The sequence below is a fragment of the Onychostoma macrolepis genome, chromosome 20 (assembly GCF_012432095.1).
Source record: "Onychostoma macrolepis isolate SWU-2019 chromosome 20, ASM1243209v1, whole genome shotgun sequence".
In the NCBI taxonomy this organism is placed as follows: domain Eukaryota; kingdom Metazoa; phylum Chordata; class Actinopteri; order Cypriniformes; family Cyprinidae; genus Onychostoma; species Onychostoma macrolepis.
In genome coordinates, this window is record NC_081174.1 from 31974811 (window position 1) to 31995069 (window position 20259).

At 35.5% G+C, this 20259-nt stretch overlaps 2 protein-coding genes across 4 annotated transcripts; both read left to right on the top strand.

Moving 5' to 3' along the window:
• Positions 1-456: 456 nt before the first annotated feature.
• Positions 457-9775, top strand: cipcb (CLOCK-interacting pacemaker b). The gene is made up of 4 exons (XM_058756715.1): positions 457-945; positions 2648-2775; positions 3485-3639; positions 5015-9775. The coding sequence occupies exons 2-4, from the start codon at positions 2667-2669 to the stop codon at positions 5651-5653; spliced, it is 903 nt and encodes a 300-aa protein (XP_058612698.1). The 5' UTR covers positions 457-945; positions 2648-2666; the 3' UTR covers positions 5654-9775.
• Positions 9776-10346: 571 nt separating this feature from the next.
• znf410 (zinc finger protein 410) lies at positions 10347-19601 on the top strand. 3 transcript variants are annotated; one of them, XM_058755916.1, is made up of 11 exons: positions 10452-10500; positions 10940-11031; positions 11112-11163; positions 12470-12593; positions 14040-14213; positions 14848-15178; positions 15378-15559; positions 16737-16826; positions 17030-17149; positions 18183-18278; positions 18356-19601. In XM_058755916.1, exons 3-11 carry the CDS (start codon positions 11131-11133, stop codon positions 18451-18453), a joined length of 1248 nt encoding a protein of 415 aa, XP_058611899.1. In that variant the 5' UTR covers positions 10452-10500; positions 10940-11031; positions 11112-11130; the 3' UTR covers positions 18454-19601. The 3 variants fall into 3 exon arrangements, with proteins under 3 accessions (XP_058611896.1, XP_058611899.1, XP_058611898.1); XM_058755913.1 differs by lacking the exon at positions 11112-11163 and having other exon boundaries at positions 10347-10500; XM_058755915.1 differs by lacking the exon at positions 10452-10500 and having other exon boundaries at positions 10538-11031.
• The last annotated feature ends 658 nt before the right edge of the window (positions 19602-20259 follow it).

Genomic DNA, 20259 nt, shown 5'->3' on the forward strand with positions numbered 1-20259 from the left:
ATGCATGTTCATATCCCCATATGTGTCTTAATATATTTTATAAAACAATAAACTCACAGTATTTAAAGAAATAAATCCTATTTGTTTTGGGTGAATTTTATTTATTTATTTATTATTTATTTATTGAATGCAGCTTTTATGCAAAGCGATTTACAAAAGAGGACTTTTAAATCATTTCAAGTCTGTCAAGTCTCCAGGATCAATTAAAGTGTAATTAGCGTTACATAACACAAGTGACAGAACAATATTTGACGTTTCCTCGCTCTGCGCTTGAGCACGCTGTTCTCACGTCGCCCAACAGTCACGTTTTATACGTAGTGCTTGCGTCACTGACCAATGCGAGGCGAGCGTGGAAAAATGACGCGACCTCACTTCCGCCAACAGACCCGCCCACATTTTCCTTAAAAGGAAAGTCCATTAAACAAATGCGCTTTTCCCCTCGCGGCGGATTCCGACAAAGCCCCGCCTCCTGCGCCGGGATTGGCCAGTCGGAGCGGTTTAGTGGCCTCCGATTGGATTAGATCGCAAGTCAATCACGTAGCGATGGCCTCACGTCAAAGAATCCAACGTAAATAAAGCGAGAGAATTAAACGAACGCGCTGTTGTAAGTTTAACGTACACTTTATTTAGCTCTGAAGGTGAATATTAATGCATTAACGCTTCATTAATGTCAAATGTCATGAAACTTGAAACGTCAGCCTGGGGGCGGGGCTTGAGGTCTCGTGTACTGCACCGTGCTGCCGTTTGAGTGTTTTGCTCGACTGCGACGATCAGGGCGTCTCACCGACGACACGCAGCCAGAACGCGGTAAAACGCTGTTAAACGGTTCAGTGAACGCTGTTTTAACGCTTCATATCCACCGGATCCGAGGAGGGCTGCAGATAGAGCTTGTGTTCATCATCTCTGGGGATTCCCGGATGAAGTCACGGCCAGCGCGAGACGCAAGTAAGCTGTCACGACCGACTTTTTAACGCTAAATTATTCGCTCTGAACGGATGAATGTTGCTCAAAGTGTGTCGAATAAACAGTTTGCGTGTTTCTGAGGAGAAACTTAACGGCGGCTCTGCTTTTAACGACGCTAGCCGCTTTGCTTTAGCATGTGTAGCGATGTCGTTTGTGTGAAAGCTTGACGTTTAGACACGAAACCTTTTTTACGTAACGTTACCAGTACGATAAATATCGATAATCTGTCAGATTGCAGGCCGTTTGACCGATCTAGAGCTGCAGGAGATGAAGTAGGTCAGCTGGCTACGCCGTAGCGGACCGGGCGATGACGTCATGACGCTCGGTTTACAACAACAATGTTGTTAATATCGTCATGTGCCTTTTTATTTATTCGAAGAAATGTTAATTGCATGCTCTCTTTAAAAGATGTTATTTGCACTTATACACAACAACAGCAAAATGATTATGTCGTTAACTTTTACATTTTGCAAGGCAAATAATACATTCATAAACAAAATGTAATTGATTTGTATTAGAAATGGAAGCTTAGAAGAAGTCTCTAATGCAAATTAATAACAAAAAGAATGACACACTGTTGGAGGATTTTTTTCTCGTATAGTTGACCCGCTGTAGTCCTTGATTTTGTACTAAGGAAGATAATTTGAACTATATATATATATATATATATATATATATATATATATATATATATATATATATATATATATATATATATATATATGCTCTTCTTTCTTGTGTGTAAAATGTATTGCAATGTTCAATCTTTTCTTATTCATATTATACAAGAATGCCATTTGCTTGAATAATAATGCTTATTAAAAATATGACGATTAATGTTTGTAGAAGCAATATGACCACAGGTAACCTTTGGGTAGGTAATGAGTAACGTGATTGATTTATGGATGTTCAGCATGTTATTTTAGTATCATTGCAGTAGTATACTTTTATAGTTTTGTACTGTTTATTAGTGTAGAAACAGTATGCACAGGCAATCATGTTCACAATCATGATGATGATATCAATTACAATAAATAATAATAATATTAAAATATAAGATGTTTATGTTTGTAGAAACATAGTATGACCACAGGTAACCTTTTCAGCAGGTGATGAATAACATGATTTATTTATGCATCAGAGTGTTATTTTAATATCACTAAGATACTAGTGTAGTTTTATTAAGGTTTTGATTTAGTTTTTATTTTTGCATTTAAATTTTATTAGGTTTTAGTAATATATTTTTACATTTTTATTAGTTTTTGTCTACTTTTGTTATTATTTTTAATTAAACCCCCCCCCCCCCCCAGTTTTAAGTACTTCAAATTAAACTACATGAAAAATTTAGTTTTTATTTTTGCATTTAAATTTTAGTAGGTTTTAGTAATATATTTTTTACTTTTTTTTTTTTTTGTCTACATTTATTATTATTATTATTTTTCTCAGTTTTATTTATTTTAGTACTTCAAATTAAACTACATGAAAATGAGAAATCTTTCCTCGGCAATGAAATAATTTTTAGTTTTTTGTTTTATTTGATTTCAGTTTCATTTCTAATGTGCAAAATTGCCTTCATTAATAGTTTTACTGAAATGCTGTTTGCTTGATTTAAAAAGTGAAACTTTTGTTTAGCAGTTATTCATGCGTCATCATGATGTCCTGAGTTTGCTGTCTGATGTTTTAGGCTCAGACGGTGGAACAGGATGAGCACGAGGCTGAAGGATGAAGGTCACATGAGAGGCATGGCCAGATTTAAACACAAAAGGATGGACAAGTCCAAGCCAGAGTCTGAGAGGGACTCGGGCTTCTCAGGTGTGTAATGAGAGCTTTAGACACTGTTCTGTAGGCAGTGAAGTGTTTGAGAAGATGCTCATGTTAAGGCTGCACAATAAATTGCAATGAAATCTCAATCGTGATTAGGCAGAAGCCATGATAGTCATGCGCATCTTGTCAGTGAAGCACGGTTCTGTGATCAGTAGTAAATCTCCATCCGAAGGCCAGAGAAACTCCAGGAGATCCCTGAATAAACAGAAGATTTAACTGCTTTCATTGATTCAACTTGAGTTCTTCTTATTGTAATTTTCATTGTAAAAAAGTATATAATAATGCAATCCTTATTCTGTGTAAGAAGCCGCATCATCTCACAGAACGGTTTATTTCAAACACTCGACTGACGTTAAGAAGTGAGTTTGGAGTAAAAACACGTTATTAAATGTGGGATTTTCACATGCTTTCAGATGGAGCAGCATTTACTACACAGAGCCGTAGTTCACTGAGAAGCTACGCAAACAGCTGTCATTATCGCAAACGTTTTCATAATCGCACGATTATATCGTCTGCGGTTTTATTTTTTGTGTAGCTTATTAGAGAACTCTGACTCTGTGTAGTAAACGCTGCTCCATCTGAAAGCAGCTGATGGAGATTTACTACTGATCACAGAACCGGCTTTACTGACGAGATGTGCATGATCATCGCATTCGATTAATCGCGCAGCCCTAGTTCACGTGTGTGTTTTTGGCAGACGGTGGCTCTGAGCATCTGAGTGCGGTGGATCAGACGGACACAGACGATGCGTCGCAGTCCTCCTCCAGATCATCGCAGCTGACCGCGGTGGTTGGTGGAGCTCTGCAGGGCCTCTCGCCAATGATCTTCATGAACAACGTGGTTCTAAAGCAGGTGAACTTCAGTTGCATAAAGCACCTTAAAGGATGAGTTCACTTCCAGAATAAAAATGTCCTGATAATTTACTCACCCTTATGTCATCCAAGATGTCCATGTCTTGTTTTCTTAAGTTGCAAAGAAATTAAGTAGGGATGGGTTTTGACACAAATTTCACGATTCAATTCGATTCTCATTCACAAACTTGCGATTCAATATCGATTATTTTGGATGTATATCAGGTACACATGCCAAATTTTCTCAAGGAAAAAAAATTGCTTAACTAATGCTGTAAAATATACTACATTGCTATAATAAGGTTAAAACTGCTTAATTTTTTTTAGGCTATACAACTGCTTAAATTGTACTTAAGTTTTTATAATAAAAGTTACAATTGTATAATGAGATTTCTACTTCAATTCGTTTTTTTTTTAAATATAAACATTTAAATGGTTGCTGTCATAAAAAAATATAAATTAAACATTGAAAAACGGTAAAAATCATAATGAATATATTATATGGTGCATATATTTAGCAAAATGCCCCTCTGTACAGTTTATTTTTCTAGCTGACTAATGAGTTTATGGTCACCGAATATGTTTTTTTCTGAGGTAAATGTGACGTTACTTGACATAGTTTACAAGCCGTTATATTGACGTCTTTGCACGGCTGAAACACTGATTGAGCAATCACATGAGACATGATACGGATTGTAAAGTCGTACTCTTTCTTTTAACTTCCCTTCGGATGTTTAGTCATGTTTATTTTGTGCTATAACTAGTATTAAAGCGGAGGAGATGATCAGTTCACTGAGGCGCTACAGCGATCACTCCACATTAAACGGCGCCAAAACAGCATTTATTGTTTGAATACTGCAATACAATGAACAGAATTTGAAATCTGAGACTTTGTTTCATATTAAAACTACCAAAGCACAAAGCTTATTGCGATATATTGGATGGGAGGTGCACTTCAATGTTCCATTCATTAACTGAAAACAGGCTAGAATAATTGATTCTTGGGATTTAAGGATCGATATTGCTTTGTAAAAATGAGAATTGATTAAAATCAAGATATCGGTGTTTTTTTTACCCAGCTCTTAAGTTAAGTTTTTTGAGGAAAGCATTCCAGGTTTTTTCTCCATATAGTGGACTTCAGTGGTGGTCAGCGATTTCAAGGTCAAAAATGCAGCTTCAAAGGGCTCTACACGATCCCAGCCAAGGAATAAGAGCATAATAAATATACACACACGCACACACAGTTCATGTATTTTTGTGTCTGTTAAGTGACATGCAGAATTGTTTTCTCTTTTTTTTTTTTAATACAATAATGACTTATTATATTTATAATAATAACAACAGTCTCTAACTTTAATTTAATGGTGTATCTGCAGTCTGTTGAAAACCCTTCGTCTTTGAAGCCCTGGGCCTTCAGTCCGGCGATGGAGGTGGTTCCGCAGCCTCAGGTGGTCTTCCTTCAACCCGTCGTCCCGCAAAGATCCACCCTGCTGCCGAAGGGACCCCTGTCTAAACGCCGGCGGCACAGAAAGTACCTCCCTATCCTCAAATCCTACCCCAAAATCGCTCCTCATCCCGGAGATGCGCCGCCTAAGAGCCGCAGCAGCTCCTCTTCCTCAGTCAAGAGCTCGTCTTCCTCTGACGGTCAGAAAGATTCGTCCGAGTCGTATACAACCGACACCGAACAGAGGCCCGAATCCACGGACGGCTCCCTGCGGACGCTGGCGTCTAATGCATGCTCCGATGATACGGACAACAAGATAAAGCGCTTCTGCAACACCTACAACATCCTCAGTAATTCGGGCTTGCTGGACATCACGCTGCGCACGAAAGAGTTGATCCGGCAGAACCGCCGGACGCAGACGGAGCTGGATCGCCTGCGTGAACACACCAACCTGTTCATGGAAGGGCTGCAGACGGGAGACTCGGCGATCTGGAGCAAGCTGCAGACGAGCATGCAAGAGGAGGACAAAGGGAAAGACAGGACGCCGCGTGACGAAAAGAACCTGAAGTGAGACGAAGACACGATGCACCTTTCGTTGGCGTTTTATAAACGTGCAACTTTTGTCTGACTACAATACCAGTCAGAAGTTTTTGAACGGTAAGATTTTTAATGTTTTTTTAAAGAAGTCTCTTCTGCTCACTAAGCCTGCATTTATTTGATCCAAAATACAGCAAAAGCAGTAATATTGTGAAATTATAGAAATTAATACTTTTATTTAGCAAGGATGCCTTAAATTGGTCAAAAGTGAGGAAGAAGAAATTTAAAATGTTACAAAAGATTTCTATTCCAGATAAATACTGTTCTTCTGATCTTTCTATTCATCAAAGAAACCTGAAAAAACTCTACTCAGCTGTTTTCAGCATTAATAATAAATGTTTCTTGAGCAGAAAATCAGCATATTAGAGTGATTTCTGAAGACTGGAGTAATGATGCTGAAAATACAGCTGCGAATCACAGAAATAAATTACATTTTTAAATATATTTAAATAGAAAACAATTATTTGAAATAGTAAAAATATTTCACCATTTTACTGTTTTAATGTACTTTGGATCAAATAAATGCAGGCTTGGTGAGCAGAAGAGACTTCTTTAAAAAAACATTAAAAATCTTACTGTTCAAAAACTTTTTTGACTGGTAGTGTATATCTTAAGGTCAAAACAATGCCGATGTTGTCCAGACTATATGGATATGCGTTCGCTCTTTAATAAGCTTCAGCCTTAACCTAGTTCAGTGCATAAGCTCTTTACACTCCTGCTGTCATTTTCACCTGTTGTTTCACAGTTTTGGATGAATGAATGTGGACTCTCAAACAGAAACATTAATGTTAGGCCTCATTTATAAAGCACAAGAGCAGATTCTGTCTCAAAACTAGCTGCAGACCTACGGTAGAGCGTATTTTTGGGTATCACAGAATGAGACTATGCCCAAAAACACCGTTTAAGTATGTGGCACAGCCGTTTCATTTCTCAAAGCAATTATGAGTAATAATGAAAAAATAGATTATTACAGACTGTCAAATGTAGGATAGGCTGCAGCTCTTCCCATGGTCTGACACGATTCTCCATCATGACTCTGTGATTTTAGGAAGTCATGTTGGATCTTGTCCTTAAAAAAACAAAAACATCAGAATGAATCTGTTTTTTCTGAGATGCACAATGTCCAGCTCAGATTTCACCCCCAAATCAGAAGAAAACTAAATAAGATTTAAGATTTGTCAAAGAAAACGCTGTCTGTTTTAGGACCGTTAAGGAAAGACACTACAAGTGAACAAGGTTTTAACTAATTCAAATGTGTATGTCTTAAGTAGTTATAAAAGTAGTAGTAGTACTTTAGTAATCAGACGAATGATTTGATTGAAGTTGTATGAAATGTTATGTTTAAATATACATTATTATAAGTAAATGTGCTAATTTGATATTGAAGATATTTTGTAAATTTCCTAGTGTACATATACCAAAACTTAATTATTGATTAGTAATATGCATTGCTAAGAACTTTATTTGAACAACTTTAAAGGTGATTTTCTCAATATTTAGATTTTTTTGCTCCCTCAGATTCCAGATTTTCAGCCAAATATTGTCAAATCCTAACAAACCATACATCAATGGAAAGATTATTTATTCAGCTTTCACATGATGTATAAATCTCAATTTCGAAAAATTGACCCTTATGACTTGTTTTGTGCTCCAGGGTCACATATAAACAAACCCCTCAGTAAAAACCTTCAGAATATAGATAGAAGTAAAACTGAAAGTTTTGATGCATGTAAATGCTGCTGAAGTGAAAAAAAAAAACAGCTTATTTTGAGAAAACGGCCTGAAATTTACAGGCCCAAATAGATAAAGTGTAAAAAATAAAACCAGGCGAATGATATATGATCAAACCCCTCAGTAAAAACCTTCAGAATATAGATAGAAATAAAACTGTAAGTTTTGATGCATGTAAATGCTGCTGAAGTGGAGAAACAAACTCATTGCCTTTAAAAAATATGCGTTTTCACCATGTTTTTATGAATAAAATGTTATATAAATCAGCGTGAATGATGTATGAACAAACCCCACGGTAAAAATCTTCAGAATATAGATAGAAATAAAACTGTAAGTTTTGATGCATGTAAGTGCTGAAGAAGTGGAGAAAAAACTTTTTAAGATATGCATTTGAATTGAAATCTATTGAAAAATAGTGCGATAAACACTTAAATTTGTATTTGGATGTTTTCTTTCCACTAGTCTGGTAGTGTCTTGCCTTAAGATTTGCCCTTATTTCACTGACACTGTGCCTCCAGTTTCATTCATGCAAAATACTGTTTTCTTTCTCTTGGTTTTGTTTTGAAATACAACTGGCTCATGTTTTGTGTGATCCATGCCTATATTTTTGAGAATGAATAAGGTGAATTGTTTTGTTTAATTAGATCAGCGGGTCAGTGGCGTTTTAAGTGTGATGTGATCGTTAATGGTGACTCTGAGAGATTCAACAGAGCTCATCGAGTTCATTCAGTTTTGTTTTGGACCAGTTGAGGGTTTGAAGTGTTGTGAGTTTGTCAAACAGGAACACATGAGCGATCCTTTATGTTTGTGTGATGATGAATCTGCTCTCATCTTGCCTTACTCAATGAAGTTTCATTCTTCAAACTCTGATCATGAGATGTAGAACTCAAACTTTCTTTGGCAGCTACTCCTTACCACTAACTCATAAATCATTGCTTTACTTCCAGGAGCTTGTTTCTCATGTGACTTATGGATTACATATTTCATGCGCTGATTTTAAGCATTCGAGGTAGCACAGGAAGGTGTTTTTTCTAAAGCGTGTTCGTGTGCTTTTATACAGTACAGTTAAGAGTAGAAAAGGCAGGTGTTATAGGATATATATATATAAGTCTGTTTTCTAGGGAAGATTTTTTCCACCACGGAATAAAAATAATAAATAAGGTTATTTTGTTCAATTCTGAGAAAAAAAAGTCAGAAATTCAGAAAGGTCTGGATTGCAAGAGATTGCCAGTTAAATTGCAAATTAGAGTTTACAACTCGCATTAAAAAAAAAAACAGAGATTAACTCTATTCTATAAAGAAATGTCTGAATTGCGAGATTATAGCTTTCAGTAAAGATAGAAATGTTTACTCGCAATTCTAAGAAGAAAATATTTACATTTTACATAGTTTACGTCTCACGATCCAGACTTAATTTGCAATTCTGATATGAAAAGTTAAAATTGTAAGAAGATAAAAAAGTTGCAATTGTGTTTTTATTTCGTTAAATCTATGGCTTCCATAGTTTTCATGTGTTGGTGGTGTTTCCTGACACTGATTGCCTTGTGTTAATGGCAGTCTAAGCTTTTTTTTGTAAAAACGATCAAACAAACCGAAAACCTTTTGTAAGCCAGCAGTTTTGATAAAGCTTTCCACGTGTTTTGCTGTGTGATCGTCTCTTGCAGCATCTGTTTACTGCTGATTTCTGCAGATTTGATTCAGAGCACATTAAACATCAGGAAGCAGCATTAAAGAATGTTTGTGAATCATTTCAAAGCCAAAAGGGCTTCAAATGTGACGTCTCCTAAAGACGAACCTCTTATTCTGAACTGTAATCTGAATTTAGAGTCCATCATCTGATTCTGGCAGAAGTTTTTGTCTTTGTGTTGCTCTTATTACTTATTTTTGTTCTTTCTGTCTTTTGAAAGTAAAATAATATGCCGTTTTTTTGTATGAAGATGTTGATTTATTTTTTATTTTTTTGTGTGTTTTTCTTTGTGGTTCATTAGATAATCCTCACAATTTACGGTTGTGAGTACAGACGGATAGACGTGCGAATAGAGCAGAAATGTGAAGGGTTTTTTTTGTCATAACCGCTCAATCCTGTTCATCTGTGTGCTTTTACATGAATACAGCATTAGAACATCAGTAACATACTGATTCAGATCATCTATCAAACAAGATACGAATAAACATTTCTCAGCTGTACAAAACCAAAGCTGTGGCTAAATGTTCACTTTATAAATTTACTAATGCTTTGTTTTTTTAAGATGTTTTTTTAATAATTATTTCCCATTTTTACATTTTAAGACATGTTTTACTGAATACACTGTCAAATGTTTTTTTTTTCATGTCACAAAGTTATTAAAATAATTGTAATTGTCAAGTGTGTCCCTCCTCAGCATCATTCTGTCAACGCAAATATAAAATGTGAACATATGAACATAATACAAATATAAATAAAATCAATTGCTTGTTTTTTTTAAACTTTACTAAATAAAATAAACATTAAATAAAATATAAAAAATGGCAAGGAAACGTTTCTGATTTTCATTTAATTCGTTTAATTTTAACTTGATGTACTAAAATAAACTAAAATTGGAAAAAAATGTATAGGCATATTTAAAAAGAAAACTAATAAAAATGACAAACAACTAAATTAATACTAAAATTTTATTAAAATACAAATGGAAAATAAATGTTTTATTAATATTTGGTAACATTTTACTGTAAAGTAAAAAAAAAAAAAAAGGGGGGGTAAAGAGTATTTAAGAAAAATATAATTGTCAGTGTAATTATATTGTTTTCTGGTTATCAAAAATAGTTGTCCTTCAGAAAGAATCGGTTCAAAAGAATCAGGCATCGTGAACGAAGAAAGCCGCTGATTTTCGTTCTATTGAACCGACTCTTTTAGCGATTCACAAAGCGCATCGTTCAATGCAAAAGTACACTTTCCCACACTAATAACACTAGTCAACATTATTGAGAGTCTCTTCTTCACCCGGATGTCCATTCCTCCTCGCGTGCGCGCGCGACCCGGAAGTGCTCGCCATCTGTCTTTGTGTTTGTGTTTAGCTCTGCAGCTCAGTGTCAAACATCACCGCGATGAAGGTAAAGCGAGCTGATGAAGATGATTGTGTGTGAACATCTGTCAGACGTGTGTGATTGTGTAACAGCGACAGGAATGAGGGAGAGTTGAGCTCCAGCTAGCGGTGGCTAATGCTAGGCTTCATTCATGACAAACGCTTCGTGTTTATAAGGCTTCATTAGTAATAATATCACACCTCTCGTTGATAAATAGTGTGAAGTGAGGATTATTAGTTTGTCAGAGTCTTGTGAACGATTTAAAAGCTTTGTTAACTTCGTTTCGGATCTGCTCATTAATATTCATGAGTTTATGCAAATCTTACGCCTCATATTCGTTTAAGATGTAACTCTGACTGGATTTATTCAGCAAACTTTAATCTTTTCCATGTTTTTATTGGAGCTGTACTGTGTGTTTTGAGGATTGTGCTCATTAGTATGTTAATGTATGCGTGACGTCACGCAGGCGTCATTACGTCGCGTCTCAGACGTGTGAGAGCAGATGATGGACAGAAGCCTCTCTCTCTGACCCAGAGCCACATGAAGCGCCTGCACCTGGTCAGATTCTCCTCTGTTAATTAATAATCAACATATGGCTGATGTTATTCATATTCATGTGTTCTCTCTGGTGTGGACAGCTTACATTCGGCTGAATCCATGCTTTCTGATGAACTTGACTCCAAACCTGAGGTATTACTGTTTTAATGACTTGTTCTGATTTGTTATATTAGTGCTGCACGGTTCAGGGAAACACAGAATTACATTTTTCCTGATAAAACGTAAAAGTGCAATTTAATTTAATTTAATTTTTTTAAATTAGAGGTTGTCTGTGTTCACATTTTGGTCAAAATTTTGTTTAAATATAAATATGCATATAAAATACTATTACTACTACTAATATTATTATTATTATTATTACTAACCAATGTTTATTTATAGAGGACATTAAAAGACAACTGAGTGCTTTACAGTGAATAAAAGAATAACAATGAATTAAAATGAATATTTTTATTTTGTATTAATAATAATTCATATAATAATTATTATTATTACTTAATACAAATTAGTGCTGGGCAATTATTAATCGCATCCAAAATAAAGGTTTTTGTGTACATAATATATGTGTGTACTGTGTATATTTAAATAGACACGCACGCATGCATATATTTAAGAAAAATAAGTTATGTTTATATATTAAATATATTTATGTATAATATAAATATATACATGTAAATATTTTCAGTATATATACTGTATATGTGTGTATTTATATATACATAATAAATATACACTACACATATATAAACAAAAACTTTTATTTTGGATGTGATTGATCATCTGACAGCACTAATAAAAATATAAAAATGACTTTTATTAATTGTACTAGTATTTAACGAGGGAAAATGCTTCTATTTTGCAAATATCTAATTTTTATTTTCTTTTACGTGAATAAAACCTGATGCTTATGTCGGGGTTATCATAATTAACTAATACTGTTTTAAAAAAATTGCTAATAAATAAAATAATCTTCAAACGAAATATATAAAATTATAACAAAATAAACTGAAAAAAAAAACTAAAACTTTAAAGTTAAAATGAAAACAGAAAATATGCAAAATTCACATTTTAAATTCACATGCGTTTTCTAATATGTTACTATAAATTAAAAAAATATATATATATTTTACAGTACAACTGTAAAATTTCAGTACTAATATTTTTAATTTAATCATTTTCAAGCATTAAACCATCGAGCTCTCTTTTGTTGGTAATCGTGCAGCCCTGATTTACATGCAGTATTGTGTTTTGACACTATAATAATCATTATAGCCATTACGCAACAATAAAATGTATTATGAATATTTCAATAATCGTCATCAGAATTTGGCTCCGGTTTAACTGTCTTACTGGAGGATGCGTGGCTGATATATAAGTTGAATAAACAGTATGTTATTTTAATGTGGTTCCAGTCTCTGATGTTTTGTGCTGTGTGCAGCTGTTGGTTGAGTTTGTCCAGAACGCGTCCATCCCGCTGGGCCAGAGTCTGGAGGAGGCGGACACTAAAGCGCCCTGCGTCCCGCTGCTGTCGTCCTCACAGTGCGGCCCGCTGGAGCTGCCAGGTGAGGCGTCTGTGGTTCATATTTCATCAAGAAACAGAGCAAACTGAGACTAAATCCAGAAGAACTGTGTCTCAAGACGCTTCAAGAAAGCTGCAAAGCTACAGATCTGTTAACAGTTTTAGACACTTGTGGAAAAACGCTGTAAAATGAGGAAGCTGTCAAAAATAGATTTTCTGTATCAATTAACTTCTATGAACTAAATGAAATCATCATGTGTTGTGACTCGGCTTTTGTCCTCGCTGCACTCGAGCAGAGTTTCTCAGGAGCGTCGCAGGAGGTTTCTTGAAGCAGAGACACAGTTCTTCTGGATTTAGTCTCAGTTTGCTCTGTTTCTTCACGTCACTCCAGACAGATGATGATGATCAGATCAGACAAATCTCTCTGGATTATTACAATTAATGGCTAAATGAATGTTTGTAAATGTAAAGTGATATTTCCTCCCGACGCACTCCAGCAGAAGATAGAAATAACTGACTTCAAACACTTTTAGCTGCTGAAGATACCAGTGTTCTGATCATTCTGGCCTCCGCTGTAGTGCACACATCTGAATCATTTACAAATACAAATATATTTAACTCTTGTGCATCAATAAAAAAAAGTTACACACAGGTCCATAGTGGACAAAAAAGCGGTCATAAAAATTTGAAGCTTGGGAGCACAGACTTGAGTTTGGTTTAATTTTAAAGAAGACCCATGGCAGATTATTGTTGAGGTAAAAAAAAAAGTTTAAAAAGTGAAACCAAAAAAAAGTTATAGAAGTTTGTGTATGAAAATGAAAACTCAAAGCCATAAATCTAAATAAGTTGTTCCAAATTTGAGGTTGACATCTCAAAAAAATGAGCTTTGTTTGGGCGCAGTACCATATTTTCTCCATTAGATGCCAGCAAAGCTCCGCCGGGGCACACAGTGCTTGGGTTTGTGATTTACTGTAGTTTCTCTCAGATATTACAAGAACACACACAATCTTTTTTATGACACGTATACAAACCACACTCTGACATCCGTAGCAACACACCCACACAATTACAGCTGCGGTATTTAGCTAATTGGCTCTATAATATGCAGAAGCAGAAAACAGGAATAAAGCGAGAATTTGCTTTATAGACCAAACCTGAAAAAATGGCACCATCTGGTAAAAAACTGAAAAATGTTTAATTTTGAAGCCTTTCCAACAGAATGAAAGCCTATTAACAAAAATTGCGTTATTTTACAGTTAAACGGCACTGCGATAAAAGTTTTAGACTTTTGTTGAGAATTATTGTAAACATTTTTGACGTTTGAAGATTAATTCAGTTCATTCTTTAGATGAGAACATGATCATCTTGGAAGAGGTGTTTTGTTTGTCTGCATGAGTTGCATTTTGTTGTGGTTTTGAATATGTAATATGACTCCAGTGAACCGTTCACAAAGTAAACGTGCTTGAAATTGCTGTGATTGTGTTTTCAGAGAGCGCTCTGAGTCATGCCGCCTCCCCCTCGCTGTCAGACTTCGGCCCTGAGCGAAGCCCATTGGTGGTTCAGCTGCAGACTCCTCCCCCTCAAGCACAAACCCCGCCCACCATCCTGCAGGACCTCCAGAACCACGACAGCACGTCTTATGTCCTGCTCAATCTGGCCAAAGGTGCGAGGCTCAGCTCTTTATGAGCTCCATCATGCAGCACAGACCACTAGAGACTGCTGCTGAGTTATGTCACCATATTTGGGTGAAAATTACTGTTTGGTTTGTGTCTCTTCTGCTTCACTGGAGCTTCATAAACTAAACCTGGTGCTTATGTCAGGGTTATTATAGTTAATTGAAACTAAAACCATTCAAAAATGTTTCTAAATAAAATAAATGTTAACCAAAATAAAAAATATTATATTTAAAAACATAATAAATTTGTCATTGTCATTTTATTTGTTTGATAAATTTTACCTTTTGTACATTTGCCTAAGTTTTCATAAGTAAATGTGAGTGTCTTGTTTAGTCTTTGAATCAAGATTATTTTTCTTGTTTTAAGCAAAAACTAACTTAATATCTTAAATCATTTTACTTGTCAAGTAAATGCATCTTGATTCAAGAATGTTTAGATATTTATACTAGAAAACAAGACAGAAACACTGAGTAAGAGAATAATTTTTTGCAGTGCAGTTACATTAATAAAGTAATTGAAGTAGTTACACTACTAACTGCATTCTGGATATGGTAACTCGTAAGCTCCGCTCCAGAGTAGTCCGTGCCCCGAGCTCGCGCTGACGCAGTGGTTGTGTTGCAGGGCTGTCGGCCGAGCCGCTGGTGTTCGTTCAGGACGATGTGGACGAGGCGCAGGAGGAGATTTCGTCCGGAGACTGCGGTGACGGCGGAGCGCCGTGGTATCTGCGGGTCCAGGAGCTGGCTCACGACAGTCTGATCGCCGCCACACGCGCACAGCTGGCCAGAGACGCACGCAACAGCACTGACCACATCCACAGCGGTCAGTCCGAGCAGAAGAAGGAGCCCAGAGTCGCTCGCGCCGCGTCAGAGAAGATCCACCGCTGCCCTTACGAGAGCTGCCACCGGACCTTCACCTACCCAGCGCACCTCAAATACCACCTGAAGACACACCGGTGACCACACGCCACTCCTGCATTACACGTCCTTAACGCACTCTGGATCAATTTAATGCATCACAGATGAACAAAAGTGTTCATTTCTTTCAAAACACGAAACATTTGAATGCCAGTGTATAACAGTCTCCACAAAAATATTGTGCGGCACAACTGTAATGTATTTACAGCGATAGAGTTGTGTGTGTGTGTGTTTCAGGAACGACCGTACGTTCCGCTGCGGCGCCGAGGGTTGTGGGAAGAGCTTCTATGTTCTGCAGCGGCTGCAGGTTCACATGAGGACTCACAACGGAGAGAAACCCTTCATCTGCAACGAGAAGAACTGCGGAAAGAAGTTCACCACCGCCGGAAACCTGAAGAACCACAGACGCACACACACCGGTACACACACACACACATCTGCACGTCTTCATCAGTTTAGAGAGGAGGAATCAGTCTACATTTCTGCATAATTATATAAATCGTTTTATTAATATTCGGCATAAAAGTTAGCGAAGCGATGCAACACGTTCAGCAGCGGCAGCTCTTAAAGAAACAGCACCCACAATAACCTAATAACCAGCTGCTGTGACGTCTGTTCATCAAAGAACAAAAGAGGAAATCAATATTCTTTTATAGATTTAAGGATTCATCTGTATTTAATTTAGAATTTAGTGTTTGTTAACTTTATTCAATTTCTGTATATTTCCTACTTGCTGAAGGGCACAGGTAACTAAATATGACACTTGTTATAATGGGTTTATGTGAAGATTGTTTAAAGTTCACTTAAATTAGAAATTATTTTATTAAAGTCTAATAAATATTCAGATTGATAGCTCTCAATTATACTGTAATGTTGAATGGCTATAGTCAATGGTTAAATATTAGGGGAAAAAATAATATTATGGAGACATCAGTAATATTGGTGTCAGTGATACCGGCCTTCAGTCATAAAAAAGATGATATTAAACATATTGAAAATATACTGTCTTTATGTTGTTTGTACATTAATTTGAAGATTAATTGTGAAATTATTGCAATATAAAAGTATATTTAAAAAGTTTAATGTTAGGTGGGATTAATCGCAATTAATTTCAGAAAAAAACATGCAATTAATTAGTTAATTTTTTTTAATCGATTGACAGCGCTAATTTATTTGCAAAAACTGATAACTTTTTTTTTAAATGGACAGTTTTTTTTTTTTTTTTTAATTTTCAAAAATCATGTTTTTATTATGTTATGTTTTTATTGTGTGTTGGCCATATTTTTTAGTTATTTTTTTATCCTAATCAAAATAACCCAACTGCAGTTTGATTGAGATTAATTGAGTTAGTTTTTGCAAATGAACTCTTCATATATATATATGTATGTGCGCACAGTTTGACAAATTGTATTTATATTATATTGATATTTTTATAAAAACATATCAAATAGTATTACATATTATGATAAGCTGGATATTATAATTTTTTTTCTTATATAGTTAGTAATTATATGTATGATAGTATGATTTTTTCAAACAGTTATTGTTGTTAATAAAACTATAACACTGATTGATAATTTAACTTCTGTTTTTCAGGTGAAAAGCCCTTCCTGTGTGAAGCTGATGGCTGCGGCCGATCTTTCGCAGAATATTCCAGTCTGCGCAAACACATGCTCGTACACTCGGGTGAGGTCACGTGACTCGTGCTTGTATTCATTATTGACTGTATAATGCCTCATCTCGGATATATAATGCTTCCTCTCTATACACTGGCTTTTTATGAATAGATACACATAATAATGTGCTCGTGATCATGTGATCTGTTGGAGTGTTTAAAAGATGAGACAGACAGCCATGTTAAAGTGAAACGGATGTGTGCTGGTGCTCAGGTGAGAAGCCGCACGTGTGCTCCATCTGCGGGAAGACGTTCTCTCAGAGCGGCAGCAGAAACGTTCACATGAAGAAGAGACACGGCGACGAGACGCTGCCGCCTGACAGCAGAGACACGGGTAACGCATTACCAACACATTACAGAGACTCGTGTTCTCTTACACTGTTCACACACGCTTAGACCGTCAGTTTAATTTAGTTCAGCCTTTAACTTTTTAGTAATTGTGTTGTGTGCTTTTGTCATTTCTATTAGCTTTTTTTCAATAATTAAAAATGTGTGTGTATATATATATATATATATATATATATATATATATAAGTGCTGTCAAATGATTAATCGCATCCAAAATAAAAGTTTTTGTTTACATAATGTGTGTACTGTGTATATTTATGTATATATAAATACAAGCACATACAGCATACATTTTGAAACTATTTACATGTATTTGCTTGTATATGTTTATATTCATATAAATTATATCGTATATAAATATATTTAATATCGAAACGTAAAATATTTTTCTGAAATATATACATGCATGGGTGTGTATTTATATATACATAATAAATATACACAGTACACGCATTATGTAAACAAAAACATTTATTTTTATAAAAAAGTACTTTTTATTTAATCGTTTGACAGCACTTATATACGTGAAGAGTTCAGATGCAAAAGCCTCGAAGTGCCATTTGAAAAAAAAATTCTGAAACAATGAGCATTTTTCTCAGGCTCCTGTGTTTCTGTTATTTCGTTTTAATATTAATGACAAGAACCTATTCTTTACCATTAATGTTAAATTACTGAACCTACACATAAGAACCTGATAAAACTACTCATTTTGGGAAAAAACTTCTAAGGGCACTTTATATATAGTATATAAACCATCAAGCAGATGAGGTTTGTTAGTACATATGGTTTCCAGAAATCACAGCTTCAAAAGTCCATATTTAATTACTTAAATGTTGTAGAAGTGTCAAATGCCTCATACATAATTTTTTGTATTATTTAGCAAGAGCAGTCCAGATGTTTTCTTAAAAATAAAAGTGGTTATTTTGCATTTTCAGTTGCAAAATGGTTATCCTCTGCATAGTGTTTGCAGTACATCAGAAGTGTGTTTGACTGTGGGCGTGTCTGTGTGTGATTGACAGCTGAAGCACTCACTCACAGCAGTCTGCTGGAGGCGGATGGCGGCGGTGATTCGATGGTCAGCGTGAATCTGCATCACGCGATCTTACCGACTCAAGGTACGACCGCATGCTCTCGCTGACACTCTGTCACATGACCCACGGCAGTGACGTCATCACATGTTCTGTGTGCTCAGGTGCAGCGGGCGCCGTCGTGGTTCTGACTCCGCCCCATGACCTGGTCACCATGACGACAGGCCACGCCTACAGCGATGATGTGGTCGCTCTGCTCTAACGCTGCTTTTGTAAATAAACTCTTTTAGGAAACACGCGCTTCTCGAGTGCATCATTTCATCTAAACACCAAACTAATAACGACTACAGAAACACTCGCACACCTTCAAATGAGACATTTATTGTTATTAATTGCAATCTGAAAATAAACATCAACAACTAAATAATGCATAACAGTGACATACCAGTAAACAAATGTTTATTGTACCACACGTAGCCTGTGAAGAGAGTCGCGTCCCTTCAGAGTCATCCGGCGTACACCTAAAAAAAAAAAAACCTTTTCCCCTGCTCAAAAAATTCTTACGCTCAACAAAAATTAAACACAATGAGAAAAAAGGTTTTGAAAAGAATGATAGTGATGTTTGAAAATATCTTTGAGCAAAACTATTTTTCATGAGTGAAAAATGTTTTTGGTTGAGTGAAAATGATTTTCGTTTGACGAGTGAAAAACAATGAATTTTGACAAGAGAAAAACTATTTTTGATGTAAAAAAAAAAATTGACAAGTGAAAAAAAGTGATATCTGACGAGTGAAAGTGATTTTGAGTGTTTTTTGACGAGTGAAAGTGATTTTTGACGAGTGAAAAAGGGATTTTTGACGATTTGACGAATGAAAAGTGATTTTTAGTGATTTTTGACGAGTGAAAAAGTGATTTGACGATTTGACGAGTGAAAAGTGATTTTTAGTGATTTTTGACGAGTGAAAAAGTGATTTTTGACGAGTGAAAAAAAGTGATATCTGACGAGTGAAAGTGATTTTTAACGAGTGAAAAAAAGTGATATCTGACGAGTGAAAGTGATTTTTAGTGATTTTTGACGAGTGAAAAGTGATTTTTGACGATTTGACGAGTGAAAGTGATTTTTAGTGATGTTTGACGAGTGAAAAGGTGATTTTTGACGAGTGAAAAAAAGTGATCTGATGAGTGAAAAAGTGATTTTTGACGATTTGACGAGTGAAAGTGATTTTTAGTGATGTTTGACAAGTGAAAGTGATTTTTAGTGATGTTTGACGAGTGAAAGTGATTTTTAGTGATGTTTGACAAGTGAAAGTGATTTTTGACGATTTGACGAGTGAAAAAGTGATTTGACGAGTGAAAAAGTGATATCTGACGAGTGAAAGTGATTTTTGACGATTTGACGAGTGAAAAAGTGATTTGACGAGTGAAAAAAAGTGATTTTTGACGAGTGAAAAAGTGATTTGACGAGTGAAAAAGTGATTTTTGACGAGTGAAAAAGTGATATCTGACGAGTGAAAAAAAGTGATATCTGATGAGTGAAAGTGATTTTGACGAAAGTGAAAAAAGTGATATCTGACGTGAAAGTGATTTTTGATGATTTGACGGTGAAAGTGATTTTAGTGATTTTTGACGAGTGAAAAAAAGTGATATCTGACGAGTGAAAAAAAGTGATATCTGATGAGTGAAAGTGATTTTTAGTGATGTTTGACGAGTGAAAGTGATTTTTAGTGATGTTTGACGAGTGAAAGTGATTTTTGATGATTTGACAAGTGAAAAGTGATTTTTAGTGATTTTTGACGAGTGAAAAAAAGTGATATCTGACGAGTGAAAAAAAGTGATATCTGATGAGTGAAAGTGATTTTGACGAAAGTGAAAAGTGATTTTAGTGATGTTTGACGAGTGAAAAGTGATTTTTAGTGATGTTTGACGAAAGTGAAAGTGATTTTTGATGATTTGACGAGTGAAAGTGATTTTTAGTGATTTTTGACGAGTGAAAAAGTGATTTTTGACGAGTGAAAAAAAGGGATATCTGACGAGTGAAAGTGATTTTTAACGAGTGAAAAAAAGTGAT